The sequence below is a fragment of the Photinus pyralis genome, unplaced genomic scaffold (genome assembly GCF_008802855.1).
Source record: "Photinus pyralis isolate 1611_PpyrPB1 unplaced genomic scaffold, Ppyr1.3 Ppyr1.4_LG3a, whole genome shotgun sequence".
NCBI classification, from domain to species: domain Eukaryota; kingdom Metazoa; phylum Arthropoda; class Insecta; order Coleoptera; family Lampyridae; genus Photinus; species Photinus pyralis.
In genome coordinates, this window is record NW_022170509.1 from 2,049,387 (window position 1) to 2,072,261 (window position 22,875).

General features: G+C 37.0%; 2 protein-coding genes across 4 annotated transcripts; both read right to left on the reverse strand.

Annotated features, from left to right (window-relative positions):
• Positions 1-1,041: 1,041 nt before the first annotated feature.
• Positions 1,042-6,173, reverse strand: LOC116166203 (potassium voltage-gated channel protein Shal). The gene is made up of 3 exons (XM_031481068.1): positions 4,885-6,173; positions 4,674-4,836; positions 1,042-2,073 (listed from the first exon to the last, which is right to left on the reverse strand). Exons 1-3 carry the CDS (start codon positions 5,997-5,999, stop codon positions 1,636-1,638), a joined length of 1,716 nt encoding a protein of 571 aa, XP_031336928.1. The 5' UTR covers positions 6,000-6,173; the 3' UTR covers positions 1,042-1,635.
• A 136-nt stretch (positions 6,174-6,309) lies between these two features.
• LOC116165995 (hepatocyte nuclear factor 6) lies at positions 6,310-16,484 on the reverse strand. Of its 3 annotated transcripts, XM_031480801.1 has the most exons (5): positions 14,452-16,483; positions 13,744-13,816; positions 13,124-13,147; positions 10,216-10,325; positions 10,028-10,161 (listed from the first exon to the last, which is right to left on the reverse strand). In XM_031480801.1, exons 1-4 carry the CDS (start codon positions 15,746-15,748, stop codon positions 10,217-10,219), a joined length of 1,503 nt encoding a protein of 500 aa, XP_031336661.1. In that variant the 5' UTR covers positions 15,749-16,483; the 3' UTR covers positions 10,028-10,161; position 10,216. The 3 variants fall into 3 exon arrangements, with proteins under 3 accessions (XP_031336660.1, XP_031336661.1, XP_031336662.1); XM_031480800.1 differs by lacking the exon at positions 13,744-13,816 and having other exon boundaries at positions 6,310-10,161; positions 14,452-16,482; XM_031480802.1 differs by lacking the exon at positions 10,028-10,161 and having other exon boundaries at positions 10,215-10,325; positions 14,452-16,484.
• Between the last annotated feature and the right edge of the window lie 6,391 nt (positions 16,485-22,875).

Here is a 22,875-nt window from a genome sequence, read left to right on the forward strand (position 1 = left end):
TATAGTATTTCCTTCTGAGCCTCTCCACGTGAATTGCTACGTCGCACACTCACTGTTTTTCTGTTTCATATTTACAAGTTTTTTTTAACATTTTGAACTATTTTAGAGAGTATAGATGACTTCAAATTCCGCCTCTCCCTTTCTATTCTTGTCGGACGTCGATTTTATGAGCTGTGGGATTGCGCGTCGGCAGAATTCGGAAACGACCCATTCATGCTGCTTAAAGAAATTGACTTTGTAAGTGTGATGATCTTAGGGATTCTCAATTCTCAATTGATAACTGGAAAACAAGAATATAAGAAGAGCTATCTAACTTTCATGCCGAAACGACGCTTTAAAATCTCGGTAACAGTGTCGGCTCGGACTGGGTAGTACGAATGGAACTCCTCCGTTGTATACAGTGCGTTCGAGATAAGAGGGTCACCTCAATATCTCTTTTATTTGGCGAGATACGGAAAATTTGTCAAATATAATTTTATATTAAACATTACGATCTATCTGATCGCATATTCAAACGCCCGGCATAACTTCCGATTGGGGGACGATTTTATAACATAAAAAATACAGTAACTTGAATGGATAATTGAAGGTGGGTTTAGGAAACGGGTTAATTTTGTTACTTTCCATTTTATTAGTAGTAGGAAGTATAGGGGTTGTTTTCATCCTTCAGCAACCATCATCGATATTCGTATTGGACAATTCAAAACTGACTAAATCGTTTATTTATGCAAACTTGTATGCTATGGCGCAGGCCTTCTAGTTAACAATATCTCAGAAATGGAGGTAAAATCTTTTACCTCCATGATCTCAGAGTTGTTTCTGCGCTACGTCGGAAATTTGGTGAAACGACAATATCAGATGCCGTTCTATATATTACCTAAGTCGTGCTCGATTGATGTATTTTGCTAGGAAAAAGCACATTACAAACGATTGTATAACAACTTAAATTTATTTTGTTTAGAATAAAAAATCATATAGAGTTTGATCCTATCTATATCTACACTATACCTATCATAAATATACATACTTTGTAAAATATATTTCTTTTAATAAATTTTAGAGTTACTTACGTTGTGCTAGTACTGAAATAGAATAAAAACATCAAAAGGTTATTCATTAAATTACTCTCTAAACTTTAAAAAGTTTAAAATTTATATCTCTAAGGCTAATAATAATTGTCTATAAAGTCAAAGAGTTTTGCTAATTCGAAAGACTAAGACAACTGTACGACTAAGAAATTGCTTTTCCCTTTTCTTTGACACATAAGAAAATGGTGTTTGAATCTAATGAAAAGTGAAGCCTGAAAACACATCATCTACGTCGACAGTCATGTTTTGTATCGTGTATGGCCCATAGGGTAGGAGATATTGGTGTGTAAAAATGGACCATAAAGAATGTCTCAGACACCTAGAAATGTTAATTAAATGCGCTCAAAATTCCATAACTAACAATGTCTATAAAAGGTGTATCAATTTATTTCTGATACACAGGTTTGATAAGTTAGTACTAACTGAATTTATTAAGTATATCTATATCACAATTTACACTATACAAATAAACACAACTAAAATCGATGTTTGGAGCCAATAGAAAAGACGAGTTAAAGGACATTGAACCTAATCCTCCATATCAAGCCTAAAAAGACGCCTCGACTAAATAGGTGCCGTCCATTCCACCTCCCGTTTGATTACTTTGAGCTGCCGAGGTTGCCGGCATGTACTTCCCACAGGCTTGTTGATATCGTCGAGGGCAGCATCTTCCACAGCAAGATTGTAAGAAACCAATTGATACGGCAGAATGAGCTGGACTCGCGAGAGGAGAAGGAGATCCTGGTCTTTTAGGATGGCCATTATACGGAACCTCTAATTCTACAAACTCCCGATCTGTTGTTTTCTCCAAACATCTTAACAGATGGTGATGTTGCAATTCAAAGATGTCCTCCTCGCGATAACTGTCATCTAACTCGATACCCGACTCCTGCGCCGCTAGACGAGCTTCGGCTGCCTTCTTTTTGCTAACAAACGCCGCGCCCGAAGACGCTTTAGCTATTCGTATTCGTGCCAGTCGAGCTTTCTGTAAGAATAAAAAAAGAAAAGTGCAGTATTTGATTGCAATTGGTTATTAGTAGTAGTTGCAGTGGTCAACCAGTGAAATATAGACAAGCGCAATGAATTGTACAGGTTCTCCCATTGTCTATAATTGTTAGTGCTCTTTTTGGGTATTTCAAGCAAATTCAAAAAACATTAAAATAATGTTCCAATGATTAAAAGAGTACACCAACATTGTTGAATTTTTTGCATCTGGCATATTATCTTTTTAGATTAAACTATACCTAGGTACAGGGTGTTCCATTAAAAGGGTTAGATAACTTTGTTACCTGCCCCTTTATATAGTTATTTTGAAAACCGCATATTATTCCACAATCATTATAAAAAAAACTTTTGCAACAAACATTTTCTGTATCTCTTTTAAATAGGAAAATTCTGAAATTGACAATTTTTTGATTTTCCCCCGCATCTCTTACACGCGCTTTCTTTTATTACTTATAAGTGTCGAAAATGGGACACCCTGTACTTGCCGCGGTTAGGTATTTAGATAGGTACGCGTATATACGCATTCTATTTCCGTAAAATCACCCAAAGTAGGTATACCTACCTATAGTACAGGCATAGTATAATACAATGGTACAGAGTATCCAACAAACGGACTTGATTATCATGTGGCGAATTAATGCCAATATTTCTAGGGTTTAATACGCTTTCAAAATTAAAAATTGGTAGGTAGTGCAAGATGCTATCGAGGGGTAAATCGGTGCCCGAATGTCCACCAGGAAGATATCCCCAGAAATGCCTTCAAATCCCCGAATTCCGAAATTTAGGTAAATTTGGTGCTTGATTTATCAAGTTTGTTAATGGAATTGCCAGTTCATTGATTTTGTTTACAGGATCGACAGTGCACTCACTTTTACTTGATGATTCGTCTTTCGCATCGAATATCTTTGTTCAGAGGGTCCACAAACCACCAATTAAGTACACAGGGAAGTATATACTTACGTCCATCAAGTTCAGCAATTATAAATTTGTTATAAACATTTTTTTACATAACGATTCGTCTACTCTAAGGGCTGTAATTTTTGTCGTACTTCAAACATTTTTGTTTCCTTTGATATTATGGTCATGGTATCCCCCTTCTCCGTTTCAAAAATTATATTTTATATGGTCTATTGCGAGGGCACGATTCTACAAGCCACCCTCGGTACCTATTTTATGATTCGGTTGGAGGTAAAATGAAGAGTCCACCGCTCGTATTTTTTTGAAAATTTCACCGGGCCGTATCTCGCGGAGCTCATGGGAGTGGGTTTTGCTAATGGCCCTGCCCTAGGTAAAAATTTACTTCGCCCCTCAACCCGACAGGCAAAATCAAAAATATGAATAAAAATTATATTGGTAATTATATATCTGCAATAAAATAAATTAAGTTTGAATGTATACCATTACGTTTAAATTTGTTAAGTTAAAATTGTTATTAAGTTCTAGAATGGGTAAGAGATATAAATTTGGTTAAATGGGAGAAAAGGTCCAAGAAGTTAGCTGAAATTTTTTTTGGTTCTTGAAATATTTTGAAAAGTCGGATTTTTACTAACTATTTTTTTCTGGGGTTAATATTCGACATAGAGCAAAAGCAATGACACTTTTCCACAGAAACTTTCAATACTCTTTAAGGTGAAGTTAAGTTTTTAATCCGACGGTTCGTCTTGGAGGAATCAACATCAACTTCTTTTTATTAAATATGGGCCTGATATTGCGATATCATGATATTCCGGAAGGCCTTTTTATTCTGAATTCAATGACCCACATTCATTTGTATTCAATCATACTTTTTTCTTGGTAAAAGCAAAAAATACTAGTTACTCTTTGGTGAAAGTTAAGTAATAAGTAATGCCAGAAAATCGAAAAATCCGACTTTTTCAAAATATTTAAAAAACTAAAAAAACGTTCAGGGATTTCTAAACGTTACCTTCTTAGACTTTTTGTATATGAACCACCATACTGGTAGGTACCTTGAACTACCCGCCCCGCACCTGTATCCTGGCTTCCAAAATTTAAATTGCAAAATATGTAGGTACTACTTGCCATAAATTATTGCAAATCTCTTCAAACGTTTTCTGTTCATTGCTACCATAAAGGACTCATTTGATTCCTTAACAAAAATGTGTAATCTAACTATCACTATCATTTGTCCACTGGATTAAAGAAGATTGTGCTCCCTTATAAAAGGGGGGTGTGAAATTATATTGTAGTTAATTCCACACGATTTTACAGCACACTTATTTATTTTGTTGAATTATTGAAGCTCAAAAGTATTCGAGTATTTGCATTACCTACTTCTAGTTATCCGAACTGCCTTTTGTATTAGTTGAGTAGTAAATTATTTGAATTGTGCACGTGTGAACTACCTACCTACCCCTTGATTTATACAATATTTTCGCATTTGTTTGAAAGCACAGTATACGTGTGATGGTTCTGTGTATGTCGTTTTTCTACCTAAATCGAACTTGATACTTGTGCAAGATTTTGCGTCATTAAACTAGGCCACAAAGGCCGTTACGTCATCAATCAATCGTTGGCCAAATTGTGCTATTAAACAAAATAAGCGGAAAATTGGAATATTACCCTCTGCGCTTTACGTTTGTCGGCCCTCTGATTCTGATGATAAATTCTGCTGAAATTAGACACTATTACGGGTACTGGCAGAGCGATTACCAGTACACCACTAAGCGAGCAGACCCCGCCAACTATTTTCCCAGCAATTGTTTCCGGCACCATATCGCCGTATCTAAAATTTGAAAATTATGTACAAATCGTCAGTTCGTGAACTGCTTACCCTAATGTGGTCATAGTTACGATGGTGTACCAGAAGGCCGCCGGAATAGACGTAAAATTTGTTTCGTTTACGTTTTTCTCTGCATAAAACATAACTGTCGCAAATATGATTATCGCCATCGCTAAAGAAAACACGAGGAAGCCGAGTTCGGAAGCGCAAGACTTAAGTGTATATCCTAAGATACGTAATCCTTGAGAATGACGTGAAAATTTAAAGATTCTAAACACACGAAACACTCTAAGGGTAACAAAGGCGCCGGAGACGTCGTCATTGTCCGTAATGCCCAAACCAATGTAATAAGGTAATATCGCAACTACGTCTATTATACTCATAACGCTGCGCACAAATTTGACTCGATTTGGTGCCGCAAATAATCGTAACAAATATTCGGCGGTAAATATCATAACACACGCTGTATCTAAGCAGAAAAACACAATTTTGTAGCGTTCCCCACAAGGAAGAGGTCCCGCACGTCCAGGTCGAGTTCCGCACGGTACAGTTTCCACCACGTTTGCCATAACCGATACAGCTATAAAGAAACCCGTAACGTAATAAAAAACCAAAGCTGCAGTGGAAGTGTGAGGATTTTCAAAGGCTCGCCACATTTTCTGACGGATATTGGTAAGCTGCGGAAGATTTTGATCACCATTTTCGGACAACTTATCATCCATAAGTCGCTCTGCATTTTCCCGTTTACGGTCTCGATAATCCTCATAGCAACAATCTCCAATAACATCTGGAAGGATACCGAAAAACGCGAGCTCTTCATCGTAACTAGTTAGGCACTCGTGCTTGGGATAATGGAGTTTTCCGGTGCGATAATAATTGAGTATATGTCGAAAGATATCTGGATCACGGTCAAAAAAGTACTCCTTGCTGTCTTCGTCGTAAAAGAACTCCCTCTCGTTGGAGCCTAGTAACGTGTCCGGGTACTTTTCTAGCGTGTTCCTCCATGTCTCAAAGCGCCTACCAGATACGTTGATGAGAAGTTTTTCGTCGTCGGCCTTTCGGCGGTCTTTTGGAATCGGGGGCGGCGGGAGCGGATGGGTTGCAATAGGTACCCAACCGATGGCCGCCGCCCGGGCAAATGGCAGCCAAGCGGCGACCGAGGCCATGCTATGAGGAGGAATGTTCGCACTTTCTTTTACAGCATCACAACACCGCGCACTCCCCTACCTCCCACAATAGTTTATTACGGCAGATTAACATAATCAGGATGATTGACGCGAATTTTCATCGGGATTCATATTAGGGGTAGTTTCGATCATGTTGGCACATATACTGCGGTAATGCACGACCAGGGATGCATGCGTACGATAACGATGCTTCTTGGAAAAGGGGCGCACGCTCGAAACGTTCCATATCGATCCGCCGTTTTCAATCCACCTCTCCAATTAAAAGATGATAAAAAAACACCCCCGAAAGTATTTTAAATATTTCTTTAATCAACGCTATTTTCTACAGTATTGTGTAAATTCGTGAAATCCACGAATACACTCGATCGGATATGATATTGCCATTTTTTTTACATATTTTTGCTATTGCACTAAAAATTAACTGGAATCTTGTCAACAATCGATGAGATGTGAAGAACTGTATCTGTTACAATACATAAGCATAATATTATCCATTTTTCCAGTTTTTTTTTGAAAAGACAACCCCCCCAGATTCAGGTATAAATTAAAAGTGCATTGTCGTGCAAAACATTACAATACACACATTTAGCGGGTGCCATTGAATCTAATAGGTAGGTGAAGATTGCGTAAAAGATATACCTTCAGCAACCCGCTAGGTTTTGATGGGACTCAGAAGCATTCGACACCCAAAAAACCCGAGTATGTAATTTGTCCAGAGGGTGATCAATGTACAGCGCCCGTCGCAGAAACATCCACGACGTCCTAACTAAATGCAGTACAAAATGACTAGAACTTAAAACTAATTTAAAAAGAAACACATCAGACTAGGTGCAGACTAGACTTAAATAATATTCTACTCGGTATTAAGGCATATTGTGACCCAAATTCGCCACCTGATTGTTTTTCTGTCGCACAAATAATTAGTGATATACTAATCTGGTTAACAACAAACTTGCGAATGCATTGTATTATTAGAGATATAGATCAACGCGCTATCAAATAAAGCGTTTCACAAAATTTTTCAGATTTTCTCGATACGCTAATTCTGTAGGAAACAATTTTCTGTGTTCGTACTTGAAGAAATACAAATATCATATCTGGTATATTTACATATAAAGTTTAACAACAAATCTTACGAAATTATTTTTATCTGTTATTTCTTACGCTTTCTAAAAAATAGTAACAAATTCTGTCTTTGCGATCGTTGCGAGAATGGGATACCGATAACATAACGCATTGATAAACTAAGTGGCGATTTTGTACTAAGTTAAAAGACACATTTGTTACTATTCATTATTTGTAGTTGAAAAAAATATTCTAAGACTAATAAAATTTTCTTAAACAGAATTAATTTACACTATAGTATATAATACATGAAATAATTTGTAAAAAATATTTTTTGGTACGTAGACTAGGTGCTCTTTTTGGGCACTCTGCCAAAATACCGCCGACTTGACGAATCAACTATCCTTTACACAGAAAATCGAAATAGTACAAAAAATTTGTACATGTTGGTCAGATTGAATCGATCTCTTGTGCTATATTAAAAAAAAACTATAAATGTATTTGACCTGTTTGATTTCCCATTATAGTAAATTATAGTAGATCACAGTCAAATTAAGTTTAACTTCACTTTGGAAGGTTCATTTTTAAAACTAAACAATCACATAAATCACTAAAACAAAATCCTTACCATAATAATAGCAATAATACAATATAATATTAAAAAAAATAACTATCACGTAAACAACGTTTTATACAACACAATGCACAAATCGCTAATATGAAGATGGAATGATAACAACAGAGTGTTCACCAACTCGAGGAATGTTTACTTTTTGAGCCTTTTAAGTTAAGATATATCACTGAGTTTGGTCTCACTCTGAAAAGTGAACTCATGAAAAAGCGCTACCATTTATTCAATGGCGCCGCAGAGTAAGTACCAAGTTTTAATTAAATACAGGGCTGTTCAATGACAAATATTCGTACGGTATCTAAGATAGGCACTAAGGCAAAGAATCAAAACCCAATAATTTTTTAACGAAAAGTTCGCTTCCAAAATGGGTTCTATATCATATAATAAAAATAGTATACAAGGTCAAATACACAATTCGAAATAAGGAGACGTTTAATAATTGAAAAAATATGATTTTGCCACCACGAGCATGATTTATATAATGAAAAATGAAATGTTCCTTTTTTCTTCTTTCTTTGAACTGTGCCTATACGTACACTTCATATATTTAACTCTTAGCTACTAGTCTTTTACGTCACGTTGTCTTATACCAAAGCTACAAAAACCATGTTCACATGTAGGTAATACCATATCTCGTCAAGTTGTACCAAACAGAGTTCAGTGCGGTTGATACGTTACAAAAAATGTGTGCTTATTTTGTATGGACTTGTGAAAATTAAGGCTGGAAGGTTTTGGTAAAATTTGCTAATTTGAGGAACAAACCACAACTAAAAAAAAAGTATGGACGGCGCATTTGATTTGATATTTGAATGGTTCAAAAAAGCCAGTCTGTGAGGTAAGGGACTTTGTCTTTGTTATTATTAAAACTACGGACGAGGTTAATAGCCATAGTAGCAAGTTATGCAATACAGAAAACGGCAAACAATGGCGACTCAGATTAAATCTGTTTTTTACGGGGTAATGCTTCAGAATTTAAAAACAATAAGCCTTGGAAAATAAAACCCCTGCACTAACATTTCTTCATCTGTACTGCGATCAAATTTACAACACTGTTTTGACTTATAACTTCATACGCGTCTAATAGGTCGAATTTTTCGCGCGAGAAGAACCCCCTAGAGCCCCAATAAACTATGCCTAGGTCTTTTTAAATTTTGTAACAAATGGGATGGGTCTTTAAAAAACCATTAATAATTCTCCGCGATTGTTTTTTTCGTTTTTACAGACTGTGCCATTAATTATAAACAGTGAGATCTAGGTATATATTTTTCACCAACATAGCCTCTATTTGATAGAATAAAAATTCATTTTCTCAACTAAAATACGGAAGGTCAGGTGGGGAATGTGCGTATGTTTTTCTCGCTAACGTGTAGGCCAAAAATCAGAATATACAAACAAAGCAAATTTATACAGGGTCTTCCATAAAAGATCCAGTTGTCTTAATGCGCGATAGTTGTTCTTAGAAGCCCAACGGAACAAAAAATTACTGTAGTGATTGGCCCAGTAACCTATTCCATAACTTTAACAAAAACAAACCTAGATAAACATAATTTTGACACCCAATTTTTCCCTTCCTTGACTATAACATACAAAAATTATTTGTATACAGGAATACATACAATTCTGGTGGCCAATGGTCAAATATGTTTGGTTATAAAACCATTGACAACATTGTCTGATGGGGTATAGTGGGTTGCGATCTGTATTATTTGCCAGAGCATGATCGCGGAAAATGGCTCCATGGGTTTCTAAAAAAACAAGGTAGGTACTCTGAAATATAATAACAAAACTGTATTCGCGAGACATGCGCTTCGAAGCAATTTCTTTTAAATTGAGAAAAAATAAAATAAAAGCCTTACCAAAACATTCCTATCCGTGGTCGAATTAGAAAAATGAAAATTTGTGATTTTTCGATTAAGAATTTGCTGTGTGATTAAAAAAAGGTCGTAAACATTATAAATGTTATTGTCAAAAGTAGTAAATTCTCTAAACTTTTTTCTCTCTCTCTAATGTTTGCAAAAATAGTTCTTTTTTTTTACATTAACAGTAAGAAATCCATGCTCATGATGGTTAGATCAACGTTTCAATTTCACGAATTTATCGTCTTCTATCGAAGTCGGCGGACCTAAACTATTCTAAGGATAGGAATGCCGTCACAAATAAGTGTTCACAGCATCAACAAATGGCGTCACGAATTGCATGTCACAACACTTCCTCATGCTCTTCCACATCATTGTCCAAATCTCCATCTTGATCGTGATCATCTGGATCCATATCGGGCGACATCTGTTGATGTAGCAACGCCGCCGCCGCCTTTGGATCCTCATCTTTCCATTTGTCCATAGATCGCCGTCTGGCATTCATGAAAAAGTTCCCAACCGTTGTTGGTTCCAAACCCAATTGCCGCGCAATTGTCACTTGCATTTCTTTTGACGGTCTTTTTGTTTCCTGAAAATTGAATATAGTAATCGACAACGCGCCATTATTATTTTATTATTATACCTTAAAAATAGCCTGTAGTGTACGACGCTGGAGGTCTGTGAAAACTAACCGAGGTTTCTTGGGGGTAGGCATTTGTTCCGAATTGCTCGAATCGTCTTTCCTCTTGCAACCTGAATCAAAAAGGGAATATGTTAAAAATTGATATTAAGGATAGCAGAAATTTAAAATCTTAACGAGGTTACTTATTAATACGAGGGCCACTGCTAGATTCGCACAAAAAACATTCACTTTTACTGTCTATACACTATACAATTCAAAACAATGGGTGATCCACGCCCTAACAGGAAAATAAAAATGCGATATTATGGTCCATTTGTCCATCCGTCAGTCTGCTCGATTTCCTATGACACTGTTAGTTCTTAAAAATATATCGATGTAGCACCAAAGAATAACTTGCCCAAAACGTCACGTCACCACATTTACGCCTATTAATATCTATGCCTTGCTTCGAAACTTGCCCAGAAGATGCCCAAAATTATGACCTCTAGCAGAAGAAAACGTTACGGGTGGTCTAGTAGCCTTGTCACATGAAAGCAGGGGCCGCGAGGGGTCTTTTCGTCAGATCTGGTAGTTTGGATTTTTGTCTAAGTTTATGACCAAATGTTTTCGATCCCAACATTGGTAACAATTTAAAAAAACAACGAAATTTCCTTCAGATTTTAGCCCTGCAAAATTAGTTTTATTTCAAATGGATTCGACCATATTTGCCACAGTTTTCTGTCGTTAAAAACCTAAGTCGAGTTAGCGTTTCATATTTTTAAGTTTCATATCTGGAAATGAAGCATATTTTTGAGGGCTCGATTATACACGGTCGATTTTTCTTACTGCAAAAGCCCTTAAAGCATGGTGCCTAGTCACCTTGTTGCATGAAACTCAGCTGCTCACAACCTTTTTTTGCTTTGTTTTTCCAAACAACGGACACTTTTTCGTAGATAAAGAAAGCGGATGTTAAGAAAGATCCACCAAAGGCAATGGTCAATGAGCATATGGATATTCTTATAAGCACCACACTGTAGCCGATGTGCTCGAATGCATTGCACGTTTTTAGCACGCTGATGATTCCGATTTTGTCGTTTTTGGCAAGAATTCTCTATCAACAACCGGAGCCATACCGTTTTTATCGGGGATTATTTTCGAAAATGAATGTAATTTAGCTCTTGGAGTTCTCGTTTGCGGCATCTGTTAAATATTGATCGAAAACTACTGTTTCAGAGAAATTCCCGGGCGCGAAAAATTAATATAATTTTGAAACATCGTAGTTTGCAAACTATTCGGTTTAGAAAGACACTTTTGGTCTCAAATGGTAGCATTGGTATACTTCTAAGGCGGATTGAAGACGTGATTTCGGGCATGCGTTTGTAAAACTGGTTGTTGAAAATTAAAATCGCTAAAATCTGAAGATTGCGGTTGCTTTTATTTTTGGCAATTCATTGGAGGTTGTACAAGGAAAAGTGGTAGGGGTCTTACAAGAAGCATTCGTCTATGATTGTTACCTGCTAACACGCAGTCTTATTCTGTTTGCCTATTGGTCGATTTTCCTGAAATCTTGACTGTTTTATTGAGGAAGGTGGTAAATTACGCTTTCCAGGTAGGGAATAACTATAGTTACCAGTTGATTGCTTTTAATTGAAGGGATAATAAAATAGTAAGGAAACCAATTTGATATGAAATTATTAGGCATTTATTGAGATTTGACAAACTCGATCTAATAGAGATCGGAATTTTGAAATTTTGGTGGTGTCGATAAGGATTAAATCTAGTAATCCTTACCTATCTGTTGGATTTGCAAATGTTTGCAATTGGTGTATATTTTTCCAAATTTTAGCGTGGGTTCTCTGCTATAACTGTTATCTGGTTTAGGTATACAAAGACGCTTTAGTTAGGGTAATAAAGGCGCTTTACTATATAAACCCCTATGTCCTCCCCGAGGTCCTCCTTTCCATTTTGATCGTCAAAACCACAGAAATGAACTAAATTACCCTTGCACGTATGAGCTTTTTTGTGTTGATTTCGGGGGTGCAAATGTTCTAGGGTCTCCATGGTTATATATACGCGGAAAGGTCATTTTACTGTTAACTTTGCTTGATGAAGGAAATTTCATTTGAAAAAATTTGATAACACCAAAATGAGCTCCGTTGATAGACATTATCATTTTTTTAATAAACTGCTTGCAAATTTTCGGGAACGCAGACAGGATTAGAAACGCGGCGAATGTCGAATTTGGCGAATCGAGCAATTGGAAAAACTTTTAGGTACGAGTAGAGAATCAAAATTTTGTGTGAAATATCTTCTTGGCGTTTGTTTCAGAATATGTTGCTTCAACGCGACCGAGTTCCACTGTACCTATCCATGGCTTTGGGAATAATTTTGTGGTTGTGCAGAAAGCCTCTTTTAAGACTTGATAATACCACAAGGCGCTTGCAGATTGCAGATTCTCAGCAATATATTGACTATTTCGGCTTATCGGACAATTGCAAAACTTTTACACGTAAATAGGTAACAATTTGTCGTAGTAGGAACAAGAAAGAAAATGCCGGTGTTTGTTTCAGATTGTGTTACATCCACGGGAGTAAATGTTCCTGTCTCCATGGTTTTGAAAATTTTTTTGGGAGAGGTTTTGTGGTTCAATGGTTTTGTTAAACTCATATGTGGCATAGTTACGATAAAAGGCACAAGAATTGCACAATGAGTAAGTTGGCAGTGGCACACTTGCAGATTGTCAGGAATACAGAAAACTGGTCGAATTTAGCGACAGTGTCCCTCGTATTGCCTGTCACAAATTACATTATAACAATAAACATTAGTGGCGCTTAACACTCAGTTGTGTATATGTGAAGCGAATTCCAAAATATTCTGCTTGGTGCTGCAGTTACTACCGGATTTAAAGTAAGGAGATGTAGATACTTACTGCCTCGCTGTGGGATCTGTGCAGCTAAAACAAATACAGCAGATTAGACTGGTAACAATGAATATCGGGTGGAATACTAGCAAAGTGTAATTAATTGCTGCTTAGTACCTAAAATTGGGAATCTAAAACAGAAGGCGAAACTGTAGATACTCATCGCCGGAGCAGCTTGGTTTTATATACCTACTTGGGCAGAAACAACTTAAAGCAGAAAATTTCGTTTCCTTTTTCGGACACCACAGTTTATCATGCGCTTAACATGCATTCGTAAACGTGATTAGCAAAGGACGAAGGAGTATAATTTTTGTTCGGTGGGATTAACAGCTAAATCCTATCCTGTATCGAGACCGACGTCTTACTATAAAAAAAATAAGAGACACGGCAGGGATAAAGGCAAATAAAAAGCCACCCGTAAACTACTTGCCATTTTTCTTCCACAAGTAAAGGATACCATGCCGTTTAGTACGTTAGGGTTAAATTAATAGAAGCTGCATGCATTCATTGTTGACAGTGAACACGTGCACATTTTTTTTTTCTAAACCGTTAAGGTGAAACTGTTTGTAATATAAGGATCATGCAACGGGCCGGCCCGAACATCGAGACAGACAGACAAATAGACTCACTAGCATGAAGAAGAGGGCGGTTTTCTTCGCTTGGGGTTGACTGCCCTCACGTTTACATTGCGCATCTGGCAGTCTGCAATGAAAACAAGAGAGTAGTCAACAATTACAATTACTAAATATTCAACATTAAATTACGCCATTCAATGACAATAAACATTTCTTTTAGTAGTGTCTGTCTCGATACCTAAATCAAGAAGGGATTTATAGGTTCTAACAAAAAGTGCATATAAAGGTGGTTAAAAGCCTCGTGAGAACTAACAATATGTCGCTTCCTATAGGGTGTTTACTTCAAAGGTACTCGACAAACAAATATAGGTGATTCACCCCTACTTTACCTACCATAAACCCGGAAGTATTGTGTAGCTACCGTTTTTTTTTTTGAAATTTAATCGGCGTTGTTCCTACTTTTCGATTTAAAATTATGCAGATAGTCCTTTGTTTCAATGTAATTAATCAGGTGTGAAATTTTCCTCATTGAAAACTACCGCATTTGAATAATCTATCATAATAAATTGAAAGTGGGAATCTTTAGCCTACATTATAAAAGCATGTGTTATCAATGAAAGTAGGTAATACATTTATGCAACATTTGCAAGACGTTAAACACGTTTTCAGATACCCTCTTCCAACTGAAAGCTCTTGCTTTGTTGCGTAAAAGAGGGTCACAGTACAATTGAATACATGTAAAATTAAAGAAAATATACCGACCTGCGAGTCGTAGCGCTGACATTCTCTGGAATTCTGGTTCTTGGAGCCACTTCCACATCCTTCGAAACGTTTCTCGGCCGGATTTCAGCTTCGACCATGGTTTTGGATTTCGTAACAAATCTGATAATGTCCCTTGTGAACGGCACAGTACTCGTTGAGCAAAGATTGCTTGCGGTATACTGTAACGTTTTAACTCTGCACTGATGCGTTGCGCCAGCTCTTTCGTGTTAATTTCCTCGACGTCTGCCGTTATTGTGGTGACGCTGAGCGAACTAGGTGTTGTCGATTTGGTCTGTATTTGCTGAAGTTGTGTCGTTTGCTGTTGAGGTTGCTGATGTTGAGCTTGAGGTTGCTGTTGTGGCGGAGCTTGCTGAAGACTTAAAACAGGAGGCGAACGCGAACAGTCTCTTTGTGGTGCCGTTATTTGTACGAGTGCAGGTGGGTTATGATGAAGTGTAAGACCGTTTAGTGTTGCACCACTGAAGCTCGTCACTAATGTACCACCAGGCGAGTTAAGTGATCCCGAAGGTGGACTTAGCGTCGGACTTTGGAGCGACCTACCTACTAGTTCTCTTTGAGTTCCGTAAGGCGAGTCGTAACTAGGAGGTGACATACTTTTTTGAGGCGACGGCAGCCCGTTTTGACTATATGCGCTTTGTGGGCTTATCGGGCTGGGTTGTTGTTGCATTCCCATTCCCGGAGATGAGTAATTGTGCGGCGGTGTCATACCCATGTTAGGCATGGTGTATGCCGTATTAACGTTAACCGAACCCAAACCTAATCCTATACCCAAACCATTGTTTTGCATAACCGTAAACGAACCCGTCACGTTACTAGCGTGTCCATAAGCAAACTTATCAGACATGGTGGAAATTGGCGGTAACGGTTGAAGGGGGGTTAGGGTAGCGTACGACGAATTTGGACTGTAACCTGGCGGCGACATTCTACCATTCACCGAAGTTAAAGTCTGATAAGTGGGTTCAGGTTGTAAGGTTCGAAAATCCCCAGCGTCCATCATGTTGGCCACGCTGACGGACGTTGGGGACAACTTCCCCGGACTGAGTAATTCTGAGTCGTGGGAGTCTTCTTGTGGTTGCACGATAACAGATAACGTGCCATCCGACTCTTCTTGTTTAACAAGACGTCTTTCAACCACCGCGCGTGATACTAACCTCATGCGGACTCCTTGTGCCTCCATGCTATTCACCACCGCATGCGCGCTCGTATCATCAGAATCGACCGCCTGTTCACCTAGTGCCTGCTGTTCTATCATCTTACCAATATTATCCATCATCATACGCACAAATCACTGCACCCACTCACATGTTGCAAAAAAACTGATTCCCGTTGTGTTCTTTCACTATGACACTATCGTAACCATTCTTGTAAAAAAAGCATTGTAACTTTGTTTTTAACTGCGTCGGGCATCGCGGCGTTGACGAATCAACGGTATATGTTTGTTTAATTCATTCGAATCCGCCTAATAATAAACTAAGCCATGTTAACGAAACTATTTCACTGTTGATGAATCACCAAAACACCACTTTGAGGTCGAATTGGCATCGTGCGCTAAGTTTCGATTAGTATCGCTCCATGAAATTGAAACTCACAGGCGGTCGATACTGAATTGAATGGGGAGCGCGCGACGCCAGGTGGTTTTGCGCGCGCCCCTCGTGCTGGACGCTTTATCCGCACACCCCCCTCGCAGCTGCTTAGGGTGGATTTTATCACACGAGCGTTTGCTAATGTAAACTACAACGATATTTGTAACAAAACAAAATTTCCATCAATTTATTCGCGTTCCACGCATTAATTTACGTTACACCCGAACACCCGCTCAACCCTAAGCGCGAACCAATTTTAAATTTCTTCCGCGACCACATCCCGCAAAATTTCGTGAATTACACCCCTACCCTACTAACGCATCAGTAAAGTACTCGAATTGCAAATATGTAATAAGATTATCAATTGATGCGAACACTACAAAAAAATCAATAGCTAGCGGTTGAGGGTAACAATTAATTTTTTAAAACCAAGGTTGGCGGAAACGCTAGATTTACTTATTAATCGACTTGAACATTTTAAAGCAACTGCAGCTGCATGTGATGCAAGTCGAACAGAAGCGTTCATTTTCCCGCACCGAATGAATTCGAAAGATATTGATTGATACTATATCCACCAATGGCTACCAACTAAAAAGTGCGCCATTTTAGTGCATTTCTAAATCGTTTACACACAACATTTCAATATTTCGGTAATAATAAAATACAAAATTTGTACCCATCTGTTTTGGTACCGGCACCGGAAGGCAAGCTGGTAGTGCGGGACTATTCCATACATTTTATTATTAAGGGTTGAATACATACTATATGCTATCTCAAATATTCTCAAATTCCCATTGCTAAAAGCTATTACGCTGTTACACAAAATTGCGTGTGTACTTTATTGTACTTGCAATTACGCCCATTAAATCAAAGACGCGTGGGTAGTGCGTATTTTATCGCGCTGCCTGCTGAAGATAAACATCCTGTGCATGGGAAAACTCTTGTTTCGTTCCATTCCGAAAATTACGTTCGTTAGGTACGAAAGGCCACATGAAATATTGTCTTTCAAAATTCCTAGTTAAAGATCGAAAATTCTGAATTCGGGAAAGTACAACTCCTTTTGCCCTAGGTCCGTAACCAAGGTCGTTAAGCGAACAATATTCAGTTTTGTTTAAAGGTAGCGTTTTGAAAATATTTTACATAAGAAAGTTTAATAATTAGAATTAGCACTAAAAATAGATCCTGACACTCCTCTGGAGTGAAATTATCTCAAATATTCTGGAGCCTGTGCTTGAGTTCTGGCATAGTTCTGTCCGCTGTCCTCTCGATTGGCGAAAGATCCGGACTAGATGAAACCCACTTTGGGAGTGGTATTTCATGATCTGAAAGCCTTTTCATAGATTTTCGAGAAATACGACGTCTTGCTGAAAGACGAATTTCCAGAAACCCTATTCTCTTCCAAAGTAGACAGTAAAGAGTGTTGTTGGTCGTAGTCGCGACCAGTCGTATTGCTTTCTGGTTGGTGCCAGGAGGCAATGTTTAGAGTTTAGACTAATAGTCACCATAAGAAGTAAGGGAAGTTTATTCTCTACAATTTGTTATAATAGAATTATAATACAATTTGCACTAAGTACTTATAAATTTGGTATCCGGAAAGACGGTTCACCAATAACCAAAACGCAATATATGACAGTGGAAAATTTGTTGGCCGACAAAAGTAATAATTCGCGCAATCTAACAAAAAGTCAAGGCTAAATCAATTACGATTTACTGGGTTGATTTAATACTATAATAACGTCAAGAACTGCGTCTTCAGTATAAGGTGATTGGATAGCATTTGTATGGTCAATTAAGACAAGATTTAGTGTTACTGGATACTCTTTCTAATGATGACACAGGTACATGAGTCAAATGTCTAGAGTCTACAGGAGGTGGGAAGTAGTGAAGGAGTTTGGGGTAGATGCATTTTCGAGGGGATTAATGAAGATTTTTCTACGAAAACTTGACATGGCTATATTCCGATTCTGCCATACCAACTCTCAATGGTGTCATTTTTTAAATCGTTGTTATGCCAATTTTAGTAATTTGTTCCTCAATAATACAGTGTGGGATTGTGGGACATACATTATAATATGACCAGTCTTTCGGCAGGGGTGATTCTGATTCGATATTTGTTCCATTGATGTTGATGTGCTTGTGGTGTCCACCATATCGTTGGATGATAAGTAAAGGCAAAATCTATTATTTGCAATTCTGGAAGCATAGAGAACATTTTTGGGTAGGAAAATTGCCTAGCTATAATGTAACCATGGACTGTCGAAAAGACGATTGCTTGATCTTTGGTAGGGTGTTTACAGAAGTGGGTGACATTTGCGTAAGTGGGTTGTGAGTTCAGTTGAGGGGAAGCAACTCCCTCGTTTAAATTGAAATCGTTTATTTTGATAAACCTTTGAAAAAGACCCAATCCGGCTCGCTCACCAGACTTGCATAAATTCCGTGATTGATCAAGGCCAGAGCTGTATATCTGCGTGATATGCCAACGAAAATTTGTTATAATTGGAATGGAATGTATATACACTGCCTTTTTTTGCCCCGAAAAAAAAATTGCCTCAGATCGACCCGGAAAAATTTTTCTTATAGAACGTGGCCTGTAGAATCCATCATTTCAAACAGTTCCAAGACTGGGCTACTAGTTCAAAAGTTACAGCCCTTTGAATTTTCTTTCGAAATTGGTTTCTTGTCTATAACTTTTGATTGAGAAGTCTGATCGAAAAAGTACGAATTGTTTTGGATTCTACGCACCAAAATTAATAAGAAAAAGTCTTTTCCCGAGAAATTTTGGTGCAGTCGTTTTTTGGAAAAAAGGAAGGTATACCTCCTTTTTTTTGCCACAAAAAAAAACTTGTCTCAGATCGTCCCGGAAACAAATTTTTCTTATAGAACGTGGCCTGTAGAATCCATAATTTCAAACAGTTCCAAGACTGGGCTAATAGTTCAAAAGTTACAGCCCTTTGAATTTTCTTTCGAAATTGGTTTCTTGTCTATAACTTTTGATTGAGAAGTCTGATCGAAAAAGTACGAATTGTTTTGGATTCTACGCACCAAAATTAATAAGAAAAAGTGTTTTCCCGAGAAATTTTTGGTGCAGTCGATTTTTGGGAAAAGGAAGGTTATACAGGGTGGCCAATAAGAATGCGAGGTACTGTATCTGGGAACCTGTTGCGGTAAAAAAATTTATTACTAAAACGGCCACGAGAAAAACCTGGAAATATTTTTAAGGTTTTGCAATGGCCGCTAGGGGCGTAACTGCAATCTGGAATCTAAAAAAGTGATTTTTCTGTGAATTCCGCTATATTAACCTAACAAAAAATTTTTGTTTGACAATTTTTCCTGTATCTCTAAAAATGAAGTGGTGGGGGGTATTCAAAGGTTTCCGTAAAAAACACCCTGTATCTTCGAAACGACTGAGCCGATTTTAACAAACTCGGTTTAATTGAAATGAGTTATTCTTCGGCTACAAATGTTATAATATTTGAAGTTTTGTTAGGTTCACATATCGCCGCTTGAGGGCTTTTTTCGACATTCCGACAGAAATGGTTAATTTTCTCAACAAAATTAAATGCGTTGGTTTGATTTTTTTCATGAAAAAGTAGCTAAATGATGCCTAAACAATCTCCCGAAAACCGCATCTCGATATCCAATTCACGACCACGACCAATTGGTTGTCGTATGTAAAAGTTAATGCACGTTTTACTTTCAAAAACATCTCAGGAAATATTTCGGGGGGTGGGGGGGGGGCGGGGGCTCCTTTTAGGCAGCGAAATTTGATGGCTGTCTGTCATACCTTCAAGGTATAGGCTACCTACTGCAAAAAATTCCAGGACTCTAGGATCATTCCCCTAGAAGTAGTTCAAAACGGTAGAAGTGGGTCCGTACGGGCGGACAAAACGCAAACAATAGCACATTCTTTTAATTCTTAAAAAATTCGCTAAAAAATGCATAGGGTTACCTACCTACTTACGATTATATTGGCTGATGCGATCTGTTGGAATATTTTTCAGATTTAGAGTGACCAGGGACGAAATTTTAAGTCGGCACTATTCCAAAGCCTGCATTACAGGGCGTTCGCAAGACCAGAACCACTGCTTTACACAACCAAACGGAATGGTAAAATGTATGAGTGGGACAATCGGGAAGTACTTGTCAAAAGTTGTGTCCGGCCGTCAGCGTGATTGGGATCAATATCTTCTATCTTGTTCCTGATGGCGAAGCGTTCTGCTGTGAGGAAACTACCGGACAGACCCAGCCAAGCTTCCGTGATATTTAATAGGAAAATCCGGTTCCCGTGTGATTTAAAATTTGGTAAAAAAACTGGCCAGGAAGAAACTGTGGGGAACCCTGCGACGGGAAGTGGTATAATAGAGAACCGGGGTGGAAATATTGGTTTGTTGTTTTAATCCCAGAGGATTCGTAAGACGATAGATTGTTTTGGCTTCAAGAATGCAAGATGCACGAGGGGATCTTCATGCAAGTACCGCCACCAAGTGCGTGCTATAGATCCGTGTTGCGAGAAGCAACGGTTTTAAAGAGAGGGGCAGTGTAGCGAACATTCCAGAAGTTTCCGCAGAGATCGAGGCGCTATGAAAGATTAGTCATCGGCGATAAAGATCGAAGGCGGAGGTGACGTAATTTTGCCGTGTTTGTTCGAGAACGTTCTAGAATAGTCGGAAGCGCTCGAGATCTTTCGAGAATAAGGCGACGTTTGCTATGTAAGCAAACGAATTGCGTTTCAGTTCAGTTGTGAGAACTGTAATTTTTTTGGTAGTTTAAATATTTTTGTTTTCCTGTTTCATTCTGTGTTTGGGATCTACAAGGCATCTCTTTAGTGCATATAAAAGTATAGCCTTTTTCCATATTTAAAAAATTAAAATTAATAACGATACGTCTATTGCGAGAATTGTAATTTTTGCGGTACTTCAAATGTTTTTGTTTCCTTGGAGGCACTGGAACGACTTGAACTATAAAAGTAAAGTAAAAACACCAATAAACCATAATAATATAAAATATAATAAATATATAATAATATTATTGTATATTGGTGTCTTTGTTTTACTTTTGCAAGTTTGTGTTTCACAAGCTACAATATAAGTGCACATAAAAGTATACCTAGTCCGTTTCTTTTTTCAAAATTACAATTTAAGAAAACTCACATTTACATAATAATCCGTTTATTGTAAGGGCTGTAATTTTTGTGACACTTGAAATGTTTTTGTTTCCTTGTTTGATATTGTTTAGAAAGTCTACCCTTTAAATGCATATAAAAGTATAGACCCTTCCTCTTTCAGAAATTGCAAGTATTTTATAAAATCTCACTTTTATATACCTATATAACAATTCGTCTATGGCTGGGAGTTGTCATTTTTGAGGTACTTTAAATATTTTTCCCTTGCTTGATTTTGTTTACAGGATAGCCAGGCCCCTTCAAAAGTCAAATTTTTGAATGATAACTCATTTTTACACAATCCGGTTTACTGTGAGGACTGTAATTTTTGTGATACGAACATGCTAACATTTTTGTTCTCTGGGTCTACTGCAAGGGCTTTAAATATTTTTTGTACCTTTTGTTTCATGTTGCTTAGATTTTAGAGAATCCACGTGTCACCCTTTTAGTGTACATACAGGTGTACTCCCTCCCCTATGGAACGCCGTTTTAGTATTTATACCAACATTTTATCATGTATCATTTTAAATAACAGTCAATCTTATGTCTCTAAATTTTTCGTTTGTTGTTTTTATCTTACGTATTAAGAGATTGATTAAAAAAATGTTGATTAATAAAGATGATACATGAATTAAAATGTTTGTTGATAATTTTAATTAGGCGCTAGTATACACGTAGTCAAATAGACTAAACTGTAGTTCCTGAAACTTCCGCACAATCAGAGATACGAATTAAAATTATCAACAATCATTTTAATTAATGTAACATTTTAATTCAACAATCACTTTAAATAATTCTTGCCGATTTTAACAGCATGAATTCATATGATTGTTGAATTAAAATGTTCTCTGAAAATATTTGTACAATTTTATTCCAAAATTTTACAATGTGCCATTTTAAATAACAGTCAATCGTATGCCTCTACTTTTTACGTTTGTTGTTATTGTTTTACGTATTAAATATGATTGTTTAAAAAATGTTACTTAATAAAAATGTGAAATGAATTATATTGTTATATTGAATGAGTGTATATATGAAACTGTATTTCAACAAACAATTAATAACAAACAATTAAATTGAATTGCAAGAAATACTTCGATTAATAAAACGAGTTTGTCCAACAAACGTAAAAATTCATTCATTTTAAATGTGGAATTAAAATTATCAACAAACATTTTAATTCATCAGTCATATAAATTCGACGATTTGAAAATTGAAGCCGAATATTTTCAACAATCACTTTAATTCAACAAACAAATAAATTTTTATTGTTAGACGTAGTAAAAGAATCTTTTAAAATGATTGTTGAATTAATATGATTGTTGAATTAAAATGTTACATGAATTAAAATGTTTGTTGATAATTTTAATTAGGCGCTAGTATACACGTACCCAAATACACTAAAGGATAGTTCCTGAAACTTCCGCACAATCACAGATACGAATTAAAATTATCAACAAACATTTTAATTCATGTAACATTTTAATTCAACAATCATTTTAAATAATGCTTTCCGATTTTAACAGCACGAATTAATATGATTGTTGAATTAAAATGATTGTTGGGAATATTTGTACAACACTTCAATAATTGAATTAATATGTTTGTTGAATTAGTTCTAGTTAGTTATATTACTGTTCGTTTATGTATTCGTTTGTT

Bases quoted from the DNA above. Each gene is read 5' to 3' on its own strand.
- LOC116166203 (XM_031481068.1), bottom strand. From the start codon at position 5,999: ATGGCCTCGGTCGCCGCTTGGCTGCCATTTGCCCGGGCGGCGGCCATC. The intron at 4,837-4,884 runs GTAAGCAGTTCA...TTCAAATTTTAG, and splicing joins GTAACTATGACCACATTAGG to ATACGGCGATATGGTGCCGG. The intron at 2,074-4,673 runs GTAATATTCCAA...TTATTCTTACAG, and splicing joins ACAAACGTAAAGCGCAGAGG to AAAGCTCGACTGGCACGAAT.
- LOC116165995 (XM_031480800.1), bottom strand. From the start codon at position 15,748: ATGATGATGGATAATATTGGTAAGATGATAGAACAGCAGGCACTAGGT. The intron at 13,148-14,451 runs GTCGGTATATTT...TATTTGTTTTAG, and splicing joins GTCAGCGCTACGACTCGCAG to CTGCACAGATCCCACAGCGA. The intron at 10,162-10,215 runs GTATAATAATAA...TTCAATTTTCAG, and splicing joins CACTACAGGCTATTTTTAAG to GAAACAAAAAGACCGTCAAA.